At 49.8% G+C, this 13,398-nt stretch overlaps 1 protein-coding gene and 1 non-coding gene across 2 annotated transcripts in view; both read left to right on the top strand.

Annotated features, from left to right (window-relative positions):
• Positions 1-13,398, top strand: part of Gpr107 (G protein-coupled receptor 107) — a 60,850-nt gene that overhangs the window by 27,930 nt on the left and 19,522 nt on the right. The window contains exons 10-14 of the mRNA XM_032902815.1: positions 2,182-2,257; positions 3,397-3,470; positions 4,107-4,224; positions 6,306-6,436; positions 9,610-9,653. Of these exons, the coding sequence (XP_032758706.1) occupies positions 2,182-2,257; positions 3,397-3,470; positions 4,107-4,224; positions 6,306-6,436; positions 9,610-9,653 (443 nt within the window). The remainder of the gene's footprint in view (positions 1-2,181; positions 2,258-3,396; positions 3,471-4,106; positions 4,225-6,305; positions 6,437-9,609; positions 9,654-13,398) is intronic.
• On the top strand, positions 7,387-7,504 carry LOC116902628. The gene has a single exon (XR_004388205.1). It is a non-coding gene; the product is annotated as a small nucleolar RNA SNORA76 (small nucleolar RNA).

The raw sequence follows: 13,398 nt of genomic DNA, 5'->3' as shown, positions 1-13,398 counted from the left end.
GGCCCTAGGCTTGTCAGCAGTGAGTATGGTTGAATGAAGGTTTTCACTGTAGCCCCACTATCTAATTTCATCTTTGGGGCCTTGATTCTTGGGTCCGAGGGGCCCTTTGTGATTCCAGGTCACAAAGTGTGTTTCATTCACAGCTGGGCTCCTCAGGAATCAAGTAGACAGTGAGTCCACCTTTACTCTCCTCCTCTTCCTCCTCCTCTTCTTCCTCCTCCTCTCCCTCCTCCTCTTTTTCTTTCTTTCTTTTTTTGGGGTGTGGGGTTGGTTTTTCAAGACAAGGTTTCTCTGTGTAGCCCTGGCTGTCCTGGAATTTACTCTGTAGACCAGGCTGGCCTCAAACTCAGAGATCCACCTGCCTGCAACCTCTGGCTTTTCCACCCACACCCAAGTTCACAAAATGACACTGAGACTTAATATTTCATGAATAAATGCCTAGGCCAGTAACTTTGGCTTGTTCCCCGACTGGCTCATAACTTAGTTACCCGTTTCTTGTATTGTAAGTCCTGCCACGTGGTTGGTTACCTCTCCTCAGTTTCATGCTACAGTGCCTTTCCCCCTGCTCCGCCCCCCACACACCCCCACCTGACTAACCCAGAATTCCTCCCTCTGTACCGGACCTTCCACCTCCCCGTTTCCTGCTTAAGCTAATAGGCAAACAGCATTTTATTGACAGGTGATGCTTCCATACATTGCACAAGAGGCCCTCTCCACCCACCTCTGCCTCCCAAGTGCTGGGATTAAAGGTGTGCACCACCTCTGCCCGGCTGCTTTCCTTTCTTCTATGTGTAGGTTCCTGGTGATTTTTGCCACCGCAGTCACTAAATAATCTGCCCTTTCCCCCAAAGTTGGACTCACTTTCTCTTCTGTCAACCGTCCATGCGTGTCTGGGTCTTCCTTCTGCGCTTGCCTCTCTGTTGCATTGTCTCATTCCCCTTGGTTCTCTGCTCCTAGTTCATGTGCTTACTACTGTGGTATCCCAACATCCTGATGTGTGAGGGTGTGCACATGTCCTGGGCTCTTGGTCAGGTCTTTGTGTACTTTAAGACGTTTATTTGTCTCTAAGGCAGCCTTCCTGTAGGAGTTGGGGTAGACATAGAAGGAAGAATCTAATGCCTGGCATTCAAGGGTGGCCCAGAGCCTGTGAGAGGGGATGAGTGTGGTGCTTTATCCACTGGGGTGGTAAGGGCATGACACCAGCATTTCTCCTCACCACAGCCGGCTCCCAGGCCTTCTATGTGGGGCTCAGACATCCTCAGATCTATCTCATTCTGTCTTCACTGGGATTTTTTGTTGTCTCCGGGACTGCCCTTATGCCTGTGTGGCTGATTCAGTGTGGTTTCCAGGGAGGAAGTTGGTCGCTGTGTAGATGTTCATCTTAGTACGCCTCAGCAGACATCACACCTGTCTGCAGTGTATAACTCTTACTGCATTAAACTGTGTGCTGGAAATGTTGTAGGACTCTGTCTTAGTTCCTTTTCTATTGCTGTGATAAGACGCCATGACCAAGGTAACTTATACAAGAGATTGAGGCTTCCGGTTTCAGAGAGTGAGTCCATGACCAACATGGTGGGGAACATGACAGCATCAGGCATGTACTGTACCCAAGCAGTAGCTGAAAGCTCACATCTTGATCCACAAGTGCAGAGCAAAGAGCCAACTGGGAGTCCTCTAACAAGGGCACACACACCTACTAATCCTTTCTAAATAGTTCTACTGATTGCAAACCAAGCATTTATCTATTCAAGCTTATGGGAGCCATTCTCATTCAAACCACTACACACTCCTTCCTATGGACAAAAACCGCTTTGTATTAAAAAGAAAAAAAAGTGAGTTCAAGTTTGTGGTTTGTTCAGATTGTACTTGTTGCTTGCTTAGAATTTACCTGATGGAGCCAGGTGTGGTGCACACACTTTTGATCCAGCACTCAGGAGGCAGAGGCAGGTAGAGCTCTGTGAGTTCAAGGCCAGCATGGGCTCCATAGTGAGTTCCAGGACAGCCAGGGCTATGTAGAGAGAGCCTGTCTCAGAAAGGAAGGAAGGAAGGAAGGAAGGAAGGAAGGAAGGAAGGAAGGAAGGAAGGAAGGAAGGAAGGAAGGAAGGAAGGGAAGGAGACCAGATACTATGGCTGCCTTTGGGGAAGAGGAGTCTTTTAATTCTTTCTTCTCTCTTTTTATAGGAATGATGTATTTAAAATTCACTGGTTGATGGCGGCCCTTCCTTTCACCAAGTCTCTCTCCTTGGTGTTCCATGCAGTATGTATTAGCATTTGGGGTCATTTATGAAGTGATGTCTGTGCATATTTGGTTGGGGAAATAAGTTAGAAGCAGGGAACAGGTGGGAGATGAAGGCCCCTTTGTGCCAGAGAGCTGGCCATGGCCTGTGAGCTCAGCCTCACATCCTACTTATAGGCCACAGTCTTTCCAGAACACTGGCTTTTATTATTTTGATGTTGTTGAGACAGTCTCATGCTGTAGCCAAGGCTAACCTTGAACTGTGTGGTCCTGCTGGCTCAGCCCCCTGAATGCTGGGATCATAGGTGTTCTATGCCTATCAAACATCCCCCCCACCTTGTTTCTGTCAACTGGAGATGAGTGTGCTCCCTGCTGGGTCATTCCTGACCCTCCCCCCCTTGTTTTCCTAAGCATCCTCATATCTCAGTGAAGCCAAATCTTACAAAGATCAGGAGCACAAGACTGAGATTTGACTACTGAGAACTGGTGCACGTCAAAACGAGCTTGCCTGTGGGGTCAAGATTGAGGCTTCCCTGATTTAGGGGTGGGGGCTCTGTGGGGTATACATAAAGAAAGCGCTGAGTTCTCCCTCTACACTTGAAAATGGGGTCATAGAAGAGAGCAAAATACACCCAGTTATGGCAACAGGACTTAGAAGTTCCTTGGCTAATTCCCGTGGATTTAAGTTAAAGATTTTTAGGAGGGCCCTGAGCCACTTTAAGTCTGTGCTGCAGCCCGCTTTCCCCGTCCTGCCAGCAGCCAGCCTCTGAAGTTAAAATGTGCAGCAGCTCTAAGTATCCAAGCTCAGATTGCTGAAGCCAGGTCACTGTACAGATCCTCTTACTGACCAGCCTGACGTTGTCTTACTGGGAGCAGCAGGACTTCAAGACAACATACCTGGCTGGGAATGGGAGCGCTTGCCAGTGTGATTGAGAGTGACCTGGGCTGGGTGTTGGTCAGTGATGCCTCTGTCAACCTTTCTCAGTTGTGTGTTAGCACACTCCTGTGCTTGCTGGTGTCTTGGCAAGGGAAGTACTAGACAGTGGGGTGGGCGGGCACAACCCATTCCTCATCCCAAGGTCTCTCGAAGTCGTTTATTGCTATAACCTGCACTGAGGTACATGGCATAGCCTTTCTGAAACACAGCTATTTGATTTCAGATCGACTACCACTACATCTCCTCGCAGGGCTTTCCGATTGAAGGCTGGGCTGTTGTGTACTACATAACTCACCTGTAAGTATGTAGGTCCACAAGACAGAGGTGATGCTGCACCAGGAAGAGGCTTACAAAGTCACTAATGGCTAGAGCTGGGGGTGTGGATCAGTGGAGAGTGTTTGCTAAGCTTTCGTGAATTCCTGGCCTCCATCCACAGCACTGCATAAACCAGCCATGGTGGTGCACACCCATGATCCTAGCACTCGGTGGGGAAGGCGGAGGCAAGAGGACTAGAGGTTCAGGATCGTCTGTGGCTGCATTCTGAGTTAAAAGTTTGAGCTTGCTTGGGTTACTCAAAATACATACATACATACATACATACATACATACATACACACACATATACATATATACATAGGGGGAGCTGGATAGATGGCTTAGTTGCTAAGAGCACCGGGTGCAATTCCAGAGGTCCTGAGTTCAATTCCCAGCACCCACATGGTGACTCAAAGTCATCTATAATGGAATCCTGTGCCCTCTTCTAGCGTGCAGGCTTGGAGACAGAGCACTCATGCACATAAATACATAAATAAATCTTAAAAAGAAAACAAAGAAGACATGGGCTGTAGAGTCCTGGAATGAGCTGACAGGTGACTGACAGGAGTGGAGTCTACCGAGCTGCTGGTACCTAGGCTCTGTTGTTCTGTCGCACAGGCTGAAGGGTGCACTGCTGTTCATCACCATCGCCCTCATCGGCACTGGCTGGGCCTTCATCAAGCACATCCTGTCTGATAAGGACAAGAAGATCTTCATGATTGTCATTCCGCTCCAGGTACGGAGGACAACTGGCCGCCGGGCGGGGCTGCCTGGTCAGTCCTTCCTGGCTCTGGGCAGGGAGCCACTCACTGGGAAACCGGGCCTCCATCACTGTGGGCTGCAGAGGGGGGCTCCTTTTCTGACACTGACAGACCTAGGCTTTGGGTGTGTGCTGGCCTGGATGCCTAGATTGTAGCTAGAGAGCTGCAGAGAACGGAAGGACGAGTGTCGCCATGCTTTCTGCATTAGATGCCTTTTACAAAGTGGTTCGGTTAGTGAGTAGGCCCGGATGTCCTGTAATATTTTAGAACCGAGTGGCACCAGTGAGTTTTCCTGCAAGGTGGAGTCCGAGAGTGGCCCCACAGGGCTAGCATTGATCCCATCACCCTGTATTTGGAGGCCATGCTCTGAGCCTGACTAACTAGCTCATCTTATATCAGCAGTCTACAAAGTAGCAGAGACTGGAGCTGAGGGAGGGCACCGCAGCCAGGTACGTCTACCCAGCTGCCTGGCCACAGCCATGCCTTTCTTTGATGAGGTCAGCTCCCATTTAGACAGCAGCATGGCTGTGAAGCAGAAGAGGAAGGGAAAGTGAAACTTCTAGGTCACATCATCTCCAGGGATTGAGTGGCTGCTGGACAGCATTCAGCAAGCATCGAGGGCTAGCACCAGACCACTGACATAGACCAGCTGCTAGAGGTTTTCAGTGAGGAAATCATCACTCAGAATGATCTGGAAGAGCCTTGTAATGGAGATAGGACATGGTTGGATGTTTAAGAAAAGGAATGTGGCAGAGGAGTAGCCATGAATACCTGTGACACTGCTGTCAGAGGAAACACACAAGCTGAGGTCTTCTGGTGACCAAACCAGCATGGCCACCTCTAGGCAGATGGAGTTCCATAACCTGCCGTGGAGGCCTCAGAACACGGCCTCCAACCACAGGGCATAGGGGACAGAACCTGAGCTCTCCTTCCAACTGTGGGGTTACCGGTCTCTTGGTCGCTCCACAGCCTGAGCTGGGCTATGACAGAGAATCCTCTGTCCTGCTCACTCCTTTGAATGGTGAACAGACAAGGCCACACTGAATGATCCCCTGAGATCTTGATGTTTAAAGCTAAAGATAAGGAAGTTATTTAGACTATGGGACTGCTCTGGGAAGGGCTTTACCAAAGTCTAAGCAACTTCCTTTTGCTATGAGGAGTATCAGAAAGTTCCCCCTCTTCCTTCTCCTCCTTCTCTTCTTCCTCTCCTTCCTCCTCCTTTTTCCTTTGTTTTTCTCCTGGTGCTTGGCATGAAACCCAGGACCTTGAACAGGCAAGGCAGGCACTCAGCTGAGCCCTCCCCTGAAGCAGGAGTGAGTAACAGGTGCTGGAGAGCACTGTGGGGAGTGGCTCAGCACTGCTTCTGGAACAGTCTGTTTATCATGCAGACTGGAATTGAGGTCCAAGTGGAATTGGGGTTTGCGTTTCTAGACTAGGCCAGCAAGCCCAGCCATCATCCTGTCTCCATCCTACTCGGAGCTGAGCTGGGGTTATGATGTGTTCAGGACGCCTGCCTGCCTTGTTAAATGGATGCTGGGATCCGACCTCTGGTCCTTGGAATTGCTCAGCAAGCATGCATAACTGACTGTTGTGCTCTCTCTCCAGCCCCAACGTACCTCATCCTTATCTCTGCATCATAGCTCATGGTAGTCACTAAAAGGAATACCATAAATCATAAGCTTCCCTGATGCACAGTGGGGTCTCAGTTAAGTCAGTTGAAAAACTGTCCATAATCTGCAAGAGCCCAAGGACAGGGCTGAAAACACAAGGTAAAGCCTTAATTAGAAACAAGACATGGAGGCAGATGAGCCTTTGGAGGACCTGTGTCCTGTGCAGTGTAGGGGACCTGGGCTAGCCCTTTCGAGGACTAGGGCAGTCTCTGAAGTCTGCACTTCTTGCCACTCTGACCTCTGGTCTTGATATCAGTTATCTAGAATTATTGTCCTGAGGTTGCTGCAGCCACAGGCTGGGGCTCAGCACAGGTGAGGTGAGGTGAGCATCCCACTTGGGCCTCTGTCATAGCAGCACTCATGCTTTGGGCTCTCATGCCCTATAGGTACTGGCGAATGTGGCCTACATCATCATAGAGTCTACTGAGGAGGGCACAACTGAGTATGGCTTGTGGAAGGACTCTCTGTTCCTGGTGGATTTGCTGTGCTGCGGCGCCATCCTCTTCCCAGTGGTGTGGTAAGTAACTTTAGGGCAGTGTATGCAGAGTCACAGGGTAGCTTTTTGCAAAAGACTGTCCTGTGGACCCCAGGCTGCCCCAAAAAACTAGCTCAGGGTGGGATTCTGAGACTTCAATACCCCAGTCCTTTGCTACTGAGAGTTACCCAAGGGACTCCTGTACAGCTGGTCTAGACCATAGGCCACAGGGCCCAGTGGTCATGTTAATGTCGGCCAGAGTTTGATAAGGGCTGAGTAGGAGAATCATTTTTCTTGCCAGTTAGATGGAATATGAGAACATATGCTCACATAAACTAATGGTAGTTCTCAGGCCACCCAGGATTTGGGCTCTGGAGAGTAGCTTGCTCTGATCCAGAAATGGCAAGCTTCAGGCTTGTGCACTGACTGTATGTTAAAGATGTCATTGCTGTCTCCGTGGAAGAGAGCTGCAGATTGTTGCTTTGGTGCAGGCACATGGTCAGAACAGGTTGTGGACGGCACATCTCCCACTCATCCTTGGCGTCTGGCCTCCACTTCTCTAGTGCTGTTTCTGCTGAGTTGAGAGGGAGATGCGGTTTTGGCAGCGCTCATTCCTGTAAGTCAGTGCTTTCTAGAATCCTCAGGTTGTCTGGTGTATTGTCCAGCCACTCTGATTTTTGGTGGTTCTAGGTAGAGTCACCGTCCCCGTAGTTTGTGCAGCACCAGTGTTCACGATAGCTAACTGCTGCCAGAGGAGAGGAGAACTAGGAGGGCTGGGCTGTGGCCTGGGTGGCAAAGTACTTGACGCCTAGTGCTTGAGGCCGCAGATTCCTTCCCCCAGCACAACATAAACATGGCAGGGTGGTGCATTTGGAATTTCAGCATGGAGGAAGTCGAGGCAAAAGGACCATAAGTTCAAGATTATCTTCTGCTATGTAACAGTTTCGAAACAAGCCAGGGCTACCTGAGATCCTGTCTCAAAAAAGAATTGAGTGCTGCCTTTGAGTCCCCTGAGCCACAGGAGGGGTTAGGCTGTAGCACCACAGCAGCTGCTGGCGTATAGTGGGACTGCCTGCCCACTGCAGGCAGCCCTGAAAGAAAAGGAAATGGGGGTGAGACCATTACTATGCACTTCCAGTTGCACTGCTGTCTTGTCCACAACAGGCAGCTCAAACATCCACCCAGAATAGTCAGTGCTGTCGTTGGGTAGTGAAGACCTTGTTGGGAAGCAGGAGTTTAGTCTTACCCCTAACGTCTGCAGTTGTTGAAACACTGAAGTACAAGGGTCCCAGCTGAGTACTGTCTTACTTTTCTACTACTGTGATAAGATACCATGGCCAAAGCAACATATAGAAGAGAGAGTTTATTTGGGGGTTGTGGTTTCAGAGAGTTAGAGTCCATGACCAACATAACTGGAAGCATGGCAGAAGGCAGGCAGGCAGGCAGGGCACAGTAGCCTCAGTAGCTGAGACCTCATATCTTGATCTGAAAGTAGGAAGCAGCAGAGAGCACTAACTCAATCTTTTTTTTTTTTTCTTTTTTTTTCGAGCTGGGGATCGAACCCAGGGCCTTGCGCTTGCTAGGCAAGCACTCTACCACTGAGCTAAATCCCCAACCCGCACTAACTCAATCTTAAAGCCTATGTGGTGGTTTGAATATCGTTGGCCAGGGAGTGGCACTATTGGGAAGTATGGCCTTGTTGGAAGAAGTATATCACTTTAGGGGTGGGCTTAAGACCCTCTTCCTAGCTGCCTGGAAGCCAATTGTCTCCTGACTGGCTTTGGATCAAGATGTAGAGCTCTCAGCTCCTTCTCAGCACCATGTCCTTTATAAGAGTTGCCTTGGTCATAGTGTCTGTTTATAGCAATGAAACCCAAACTAAGACAGCCTACCTTCAGTGACACACCCACTTCAAGAAGACCACACCCCCTAATCCTTCCCAAACAGTTCCATCAGCTGGAGACAAAGCATTCAAGTATATGAGTCTATGGGGGGCATTCTCATTCAAACCACCGTAAGCATAGAGCCACCAGTGGACATTTCTTGTCGCTTGATCTAACACTAAGCAGGTACCTAATGACAAGATCCCTTATGGTACACATTCTGAAAACTGCTGCAAGAGATGAGATTTTCATAAATATAGTGGGCCAGTGAGATGGAATTTTATCCCTGGGACCCACATGGAGAAAGGCGAAAACCAGTACCAGTAAGTTGTCCTCTCCTTTCACACGTGTGTGTGCACACGCACACATTGATTTAAGTACAAATGAATAGCACTATTTTAGAAATACTTGATTCAGCCAGCCTTGGTCCAACACTCCACAAATCACCTTTATGCTAATAGCTTTCACATGTTCGTTTCTCATGAAGTTAGGGGAGTCCTGGGGTATTTTACGGAGGCTTCAGAAGTGGTTTATCTGTAGATAGGAGGGTCAGTGTTAGAACTGGAGCCCTGTTTGCGAATCCCAGGCTCGCTTCCCTTCTCTGTCTTCCCTTCTTCCTTCTCTGTCTGCTCAATGCAGGCTTTCCCCTGCCTACAGCTCCAGGTCTTTGTTATTTTATGTCTTATTCTTTGAGCAGGGATTCACTGTGGAGCTCTGTCCAGCCTGATGCTCACTATTAGCCCAGTATGGTCTTAGAGCTCACAGCCTCCTGTGTCAGCCTCCTGAGTGCTAGGATTACAGGCTTGCACCACAGTCTTCAAGGCATCTTTAATGTTAGTGTCCCCCGCCTAGACCATAGTGATGGAGATTAGTTATCCCAGCACAGCCTGAAAAGGTTGCCAGCCTTCTCCAGGTCTGTGAATCTTCCCAGTGCAATGAGCTCATGGAAAGGCCCAGATCCTCACAGCTTCTAGGAATCAGCAGTGACTTTCCCTTGGGTCCTCTCCCTGCCTGGCAGTGCTACTCAGTGCTCAGTGTCTTCTGAGGGACAGGGGAGTTTGGGGAACAAGAGCAGAATTAAATGATGGTGTTTCTCTTGCCCTTCCTGCTAGTCCTGATTCTACCAGCATAGGGCATCTTCCCCTCAGCTTCAGTACCGTAAATGGCCAAGTGTGGACTGACACAGATCTCCTGTTTTAAGGAGGGGGCCGTCTGGTCACCTGGTCCAACTCCTTTGGTTTATAATGGGGCTTGGGTCCAAGCTACTAGAGCCATAAATAGAAGAGAATTCAGCTCCTCCACTAACTTCTGTCTCCAATTGGTTGTTTCTAGGTCAATCAGGCATTTACAAGAAGCCTCGGCCACAGATGGAAAAGGCAAGTTTCTGCTCTGCGTGCTTCTCGTTCTCCCGTGCGGCACTGACACTCACCCCGCTGACAACTGGGACAGGGTCTGGGACAGGGTCGGGCTCACTCTGTGGGGCAGCGGGGATGGTTGGGTGGGGAAGCAGTACTGAGTTCCAGGGACAGACAGGCTGCACAGGGAGCCTGAGCCTTGTGCCATTTCAGCTCTTCGTTGTGACTGTGCTCTTTATTCATTTTTTATATTACTAAAACATTTTGTTTTGTTTTTCAAGACAGGATTTCTCTGTCTTAGAACTCACTCTGTAGATCAAGCTAGCCTCAAACTCAGAGATCCAACTGCCTGCCAAGATTAAAAGCACGCACTGCCATGCCTGGTCCAAGATCTTCACCTTTCAGAACCAAATCCAATAGAGTCTTATCTCAGGAGGGACTGGGGTCTGGGAAAGGTCAGAGAGCAGTGGTCTGTGGGATACTGGGTCCAGAGATGGAGGTGGCAGCGTGCAGCGTCCTTCTGGCTACTGCACCACTGCATGCCTGTGTTTCTTTGAATAAGGCCTGCATTGCCTGGTGTCCAGCACTGTGCTCTAATGACTGCAGGCAAGCTTGCCTTCCACCTGTGCTGAGACACAGCAGAGATTGTTTGGCCTGTGTATCTGGTCTACACCTGTGTGTCTGGGCCACGGTGCAGGGACAGCTCTCGGAACACAGGAAATTGCCCCCCCCCCCCCAGTGCATCCCAGAACTTCATCACTGAGCAGTTGTTGTTATTAGAAAAGTATGAATTCGTTTTAGACAATATGAAAAACATGCTAGCATAAGTCATTTCACAGGCTTGATCCTTTACACACATTATTTTACTTTGGGGGTTTGGTGCTTTTGCTGTTGAGATTAAGTACAACATGTATGTTACCACTGAGCTGCCCTCCCTCCCCTACCAATCCATGGGTGTCATTGGATTTAATGACTCTAGGCTTCTGCAACACTGGACAGCCCTGTGTAGGAGACGCTCGCTCGCTGCCCTGGTCAAAGCCTAGTCAGAACAGTGGCCTCCACAGTTGCTCAGGGTCAACTTTTGTTCTCTCTAGTGCTGAGATACAGCCTTTCTGCATGCGTTTCTCTTCTTCCAAGTGCTTTGGCAGCCCCTCTTCCCCATCACACCCTCAGCAGCTGGAGTGCAGGCAGTTTGGGCAGCGTGCCTGCGACTCCAAGGCCTCGCCACCCCCTCGGTGGGCAGAAGAGAGTCTGAGGAAGCACTGGGCTGGGAGAGAGCCTGCCTGGCTGTGTTCAGGAGTGTTCTGAGCCTGTTGTTGTTGCTGTTGTTGTTGCTGCTGTTGCTGTTGCTGTTGTTGTTGTTGCTGCTGCTGTTGTTGCTGTTGCTGTTGTTGCTGTTGCTGTTGTTGTTGCTGTTGTTTGTTACTGTTATTGCTGTTGCTGTTGTTGCTGCTGCTGTTGTTGTTGCTGCTGCTGTTGCTGTTGCTGCTGCTGTTGCTGTTGTTGTTGCTGCTGCTGTTGCTGCTGCTGCTGTTGCTGTTGTTGCTGCTGTTGTGTGTGCATTATATTAAAAGGTGACATTGCTCTCATAACTTAATGCATAGGGGCTTTTCTCAGTGTATTAGGATGGACATTTTATTTATTTATTCATTTCATGTGCGCGTTGTTCTGCCTGCATATAGTCTGTATACCATAAGAGTAACTCACAGACAGCTATGAGTTGCCGTGTAGGTGCTGGGAATTGAACCCTGGTCCTCGGGAAAAGCAGCCAGTGCTCAGAACCTCTGAGCCACCTCTCCAGCCCTGATATCTTTTTCTGGTTTTGTTTTTGTTTGTTTTTTGAAACCAGTCTCACTGGATGGCGCTGGCTGTCCTGGAACTCACAAAGAATCACTTTACTGTTCTTGCGTGCTTTGGTGTTTCTAAGTTAGGATCCTGTGGGCATGCTCTCCAGGTGGAAGGTTCTGCCTGGCTGTCTCTGGGCTTCGTGGCGCCCTGGTGATGGCCTTGGTCCCTTTTTACCATCTTTCTCTGCCTGTTCTGCTGTTGTCACTTTGTCTTTCATCCTGTCCTGAGTGAGTGGAGATTGGTCTGTGATGATTCATCCCCAGTGCTCTTAGTCGAGGATGACAAGAAAGAGCTTAGCCTTGGGTACACAGCACAGCAGCTCTGCAGTGAAGACAATCTGCAGAAAAGTTAGATTTGTCTAACCCAGTTGTTCTCAGCCTTCCCAATGCTGCCCCTCTTTAATGCCCTTCCTCATGTTGTGGGGACCCCAACCATAGGATTATTTTGTTGCCACTTTATAAGTGTAATATTGCTACTGTTACGAATTGTAATACAAATATTTGTGTTTCTGGATGGGCTTAGGTGACCCCTGTGAAAGGGTTGTTTAACTCTCAAAAGGGTCAGGACCCACACACAGGAGAACTGCCGTAGATCAAGGTCACATGAGGCTGTTCTTATGTCTTCCACTGGGTGGCAGTATGTGACTTCTGCATTTGCAAAAGCACTCTTGCATTCCAACCTAGGAGTCACACCCTTACAGAACCCCTTGTCCCAAAGAAAGGCGAGCGGGGGTGGGGGTGGGGGTGGGGGTGGGGGTGTATGTCTTCTCTACAGGGTATTTCCCAGCTGATCCATCAGTGTGCACTTTACTCTGTTCTTTAGAAAACAAATTCCAGAGTCAAAGAAGCCATGATCCTGTAGAGAAAGTTCCTGCAGAGAGGCACAGGGACCAGCGCATGAGTTAGCAGGCCAGGGTCAGTGTTACCACAGTATGGCCTGCCTATTGGTTCCTCAGGCCCCTTGGTTACTCTCTGTTGGTCTTGCCTGCCTGAGAGGCAGCCACCCACTGGGAGGTCTGCTGTAGGATGTGGCATCAGCTGGAGCCTGGTACTCCCCTTCCTCTTCTCAGCTCTTCACCCATTGACTTGTCCCCTGGCCTTCATCACGACTCAGGCTTGTGTGGGTGCAGTGAGGTAGAGCAAGCCAGAGACTGCTGTTGAGCATGGCTTCCAGAGAGTGTGCCCTTCGTCTCTGGATCCCTTTGGCTGACCTTGAAGCTGCCTGAGCCCTGCCCCTTTCTTTCCCACCGCATGCCGAGACTTCTCTCAGTCTACAGCTGTGAGGCGCCCGGGTGAGTCTTGTAAGAGGTGCAGTGGCTCTGTGCTCCAGCCTCCTGCCAGGATCTGCTAGCTGCTTGGTCCTGCAGCCTGCGGGACTCTTCCTTGCTCCAACTCTCTCAGGTGCCGTGACCTTGCAGCACTGGCTTGGGGATATGCTGATAACGTGATTGGCGGGGCTGCCTCTAGTCTTCCTTTTTTGCCTTCTGTTCCTGAGGGGAAGGCAGGAGAAGTATTCTAAAGATCCTTCCATTTTACGTCCACTTCAGAAACCTGTGGTGATTGGAGGACTGCAGGCTGGGGGAGGCATGGCCTCATTCTGAGCGGCCTCTCCATAGAACGTGGTTTTAATTAACAGTGTCTCGGGGCTCTTTGGGTCACAGTGGCTTCAGAGCTCATTATTAATAGAGTCTTCGTTATCGCTCTATGGCTGCGAAGACCACAGCAGCTCCTGCAGAGGAGAGCGTTTGTTTGGGGCTGGCTTACAGTTTCATCATGGCAAGGGCACGGTGGCAGACATGGCAGCATGGCGCTGCAGAGCTACACCCTGATCTACAAGGGGAGAGAAGGGTCTAGTCTGGGCCTGGCCTCGGCCTTGACAACCTCAAGGTCCCCCGCCAGTGACACAGTTTTTCCAACGG

Source organism: Rattus rattus, chromosome 5, assembly GCF_011064425.1.
Source record: "Rattus rattus isolate New Zealand chromosome 5, Rrattus_CSIRO_v1, whole genome shotgun sequence".
Taxonomy (NCBI): Eukaryota; Metazoa; Chordata; class Mammalia; order Rodentia; family Muridae; genus Rattus; species Rattus rattus.
The sequence above is the reverse complement of the archived record's forward strand: the minus strand, read 5'-3'. Positions and strand labels throughout refer to the sequence as shown.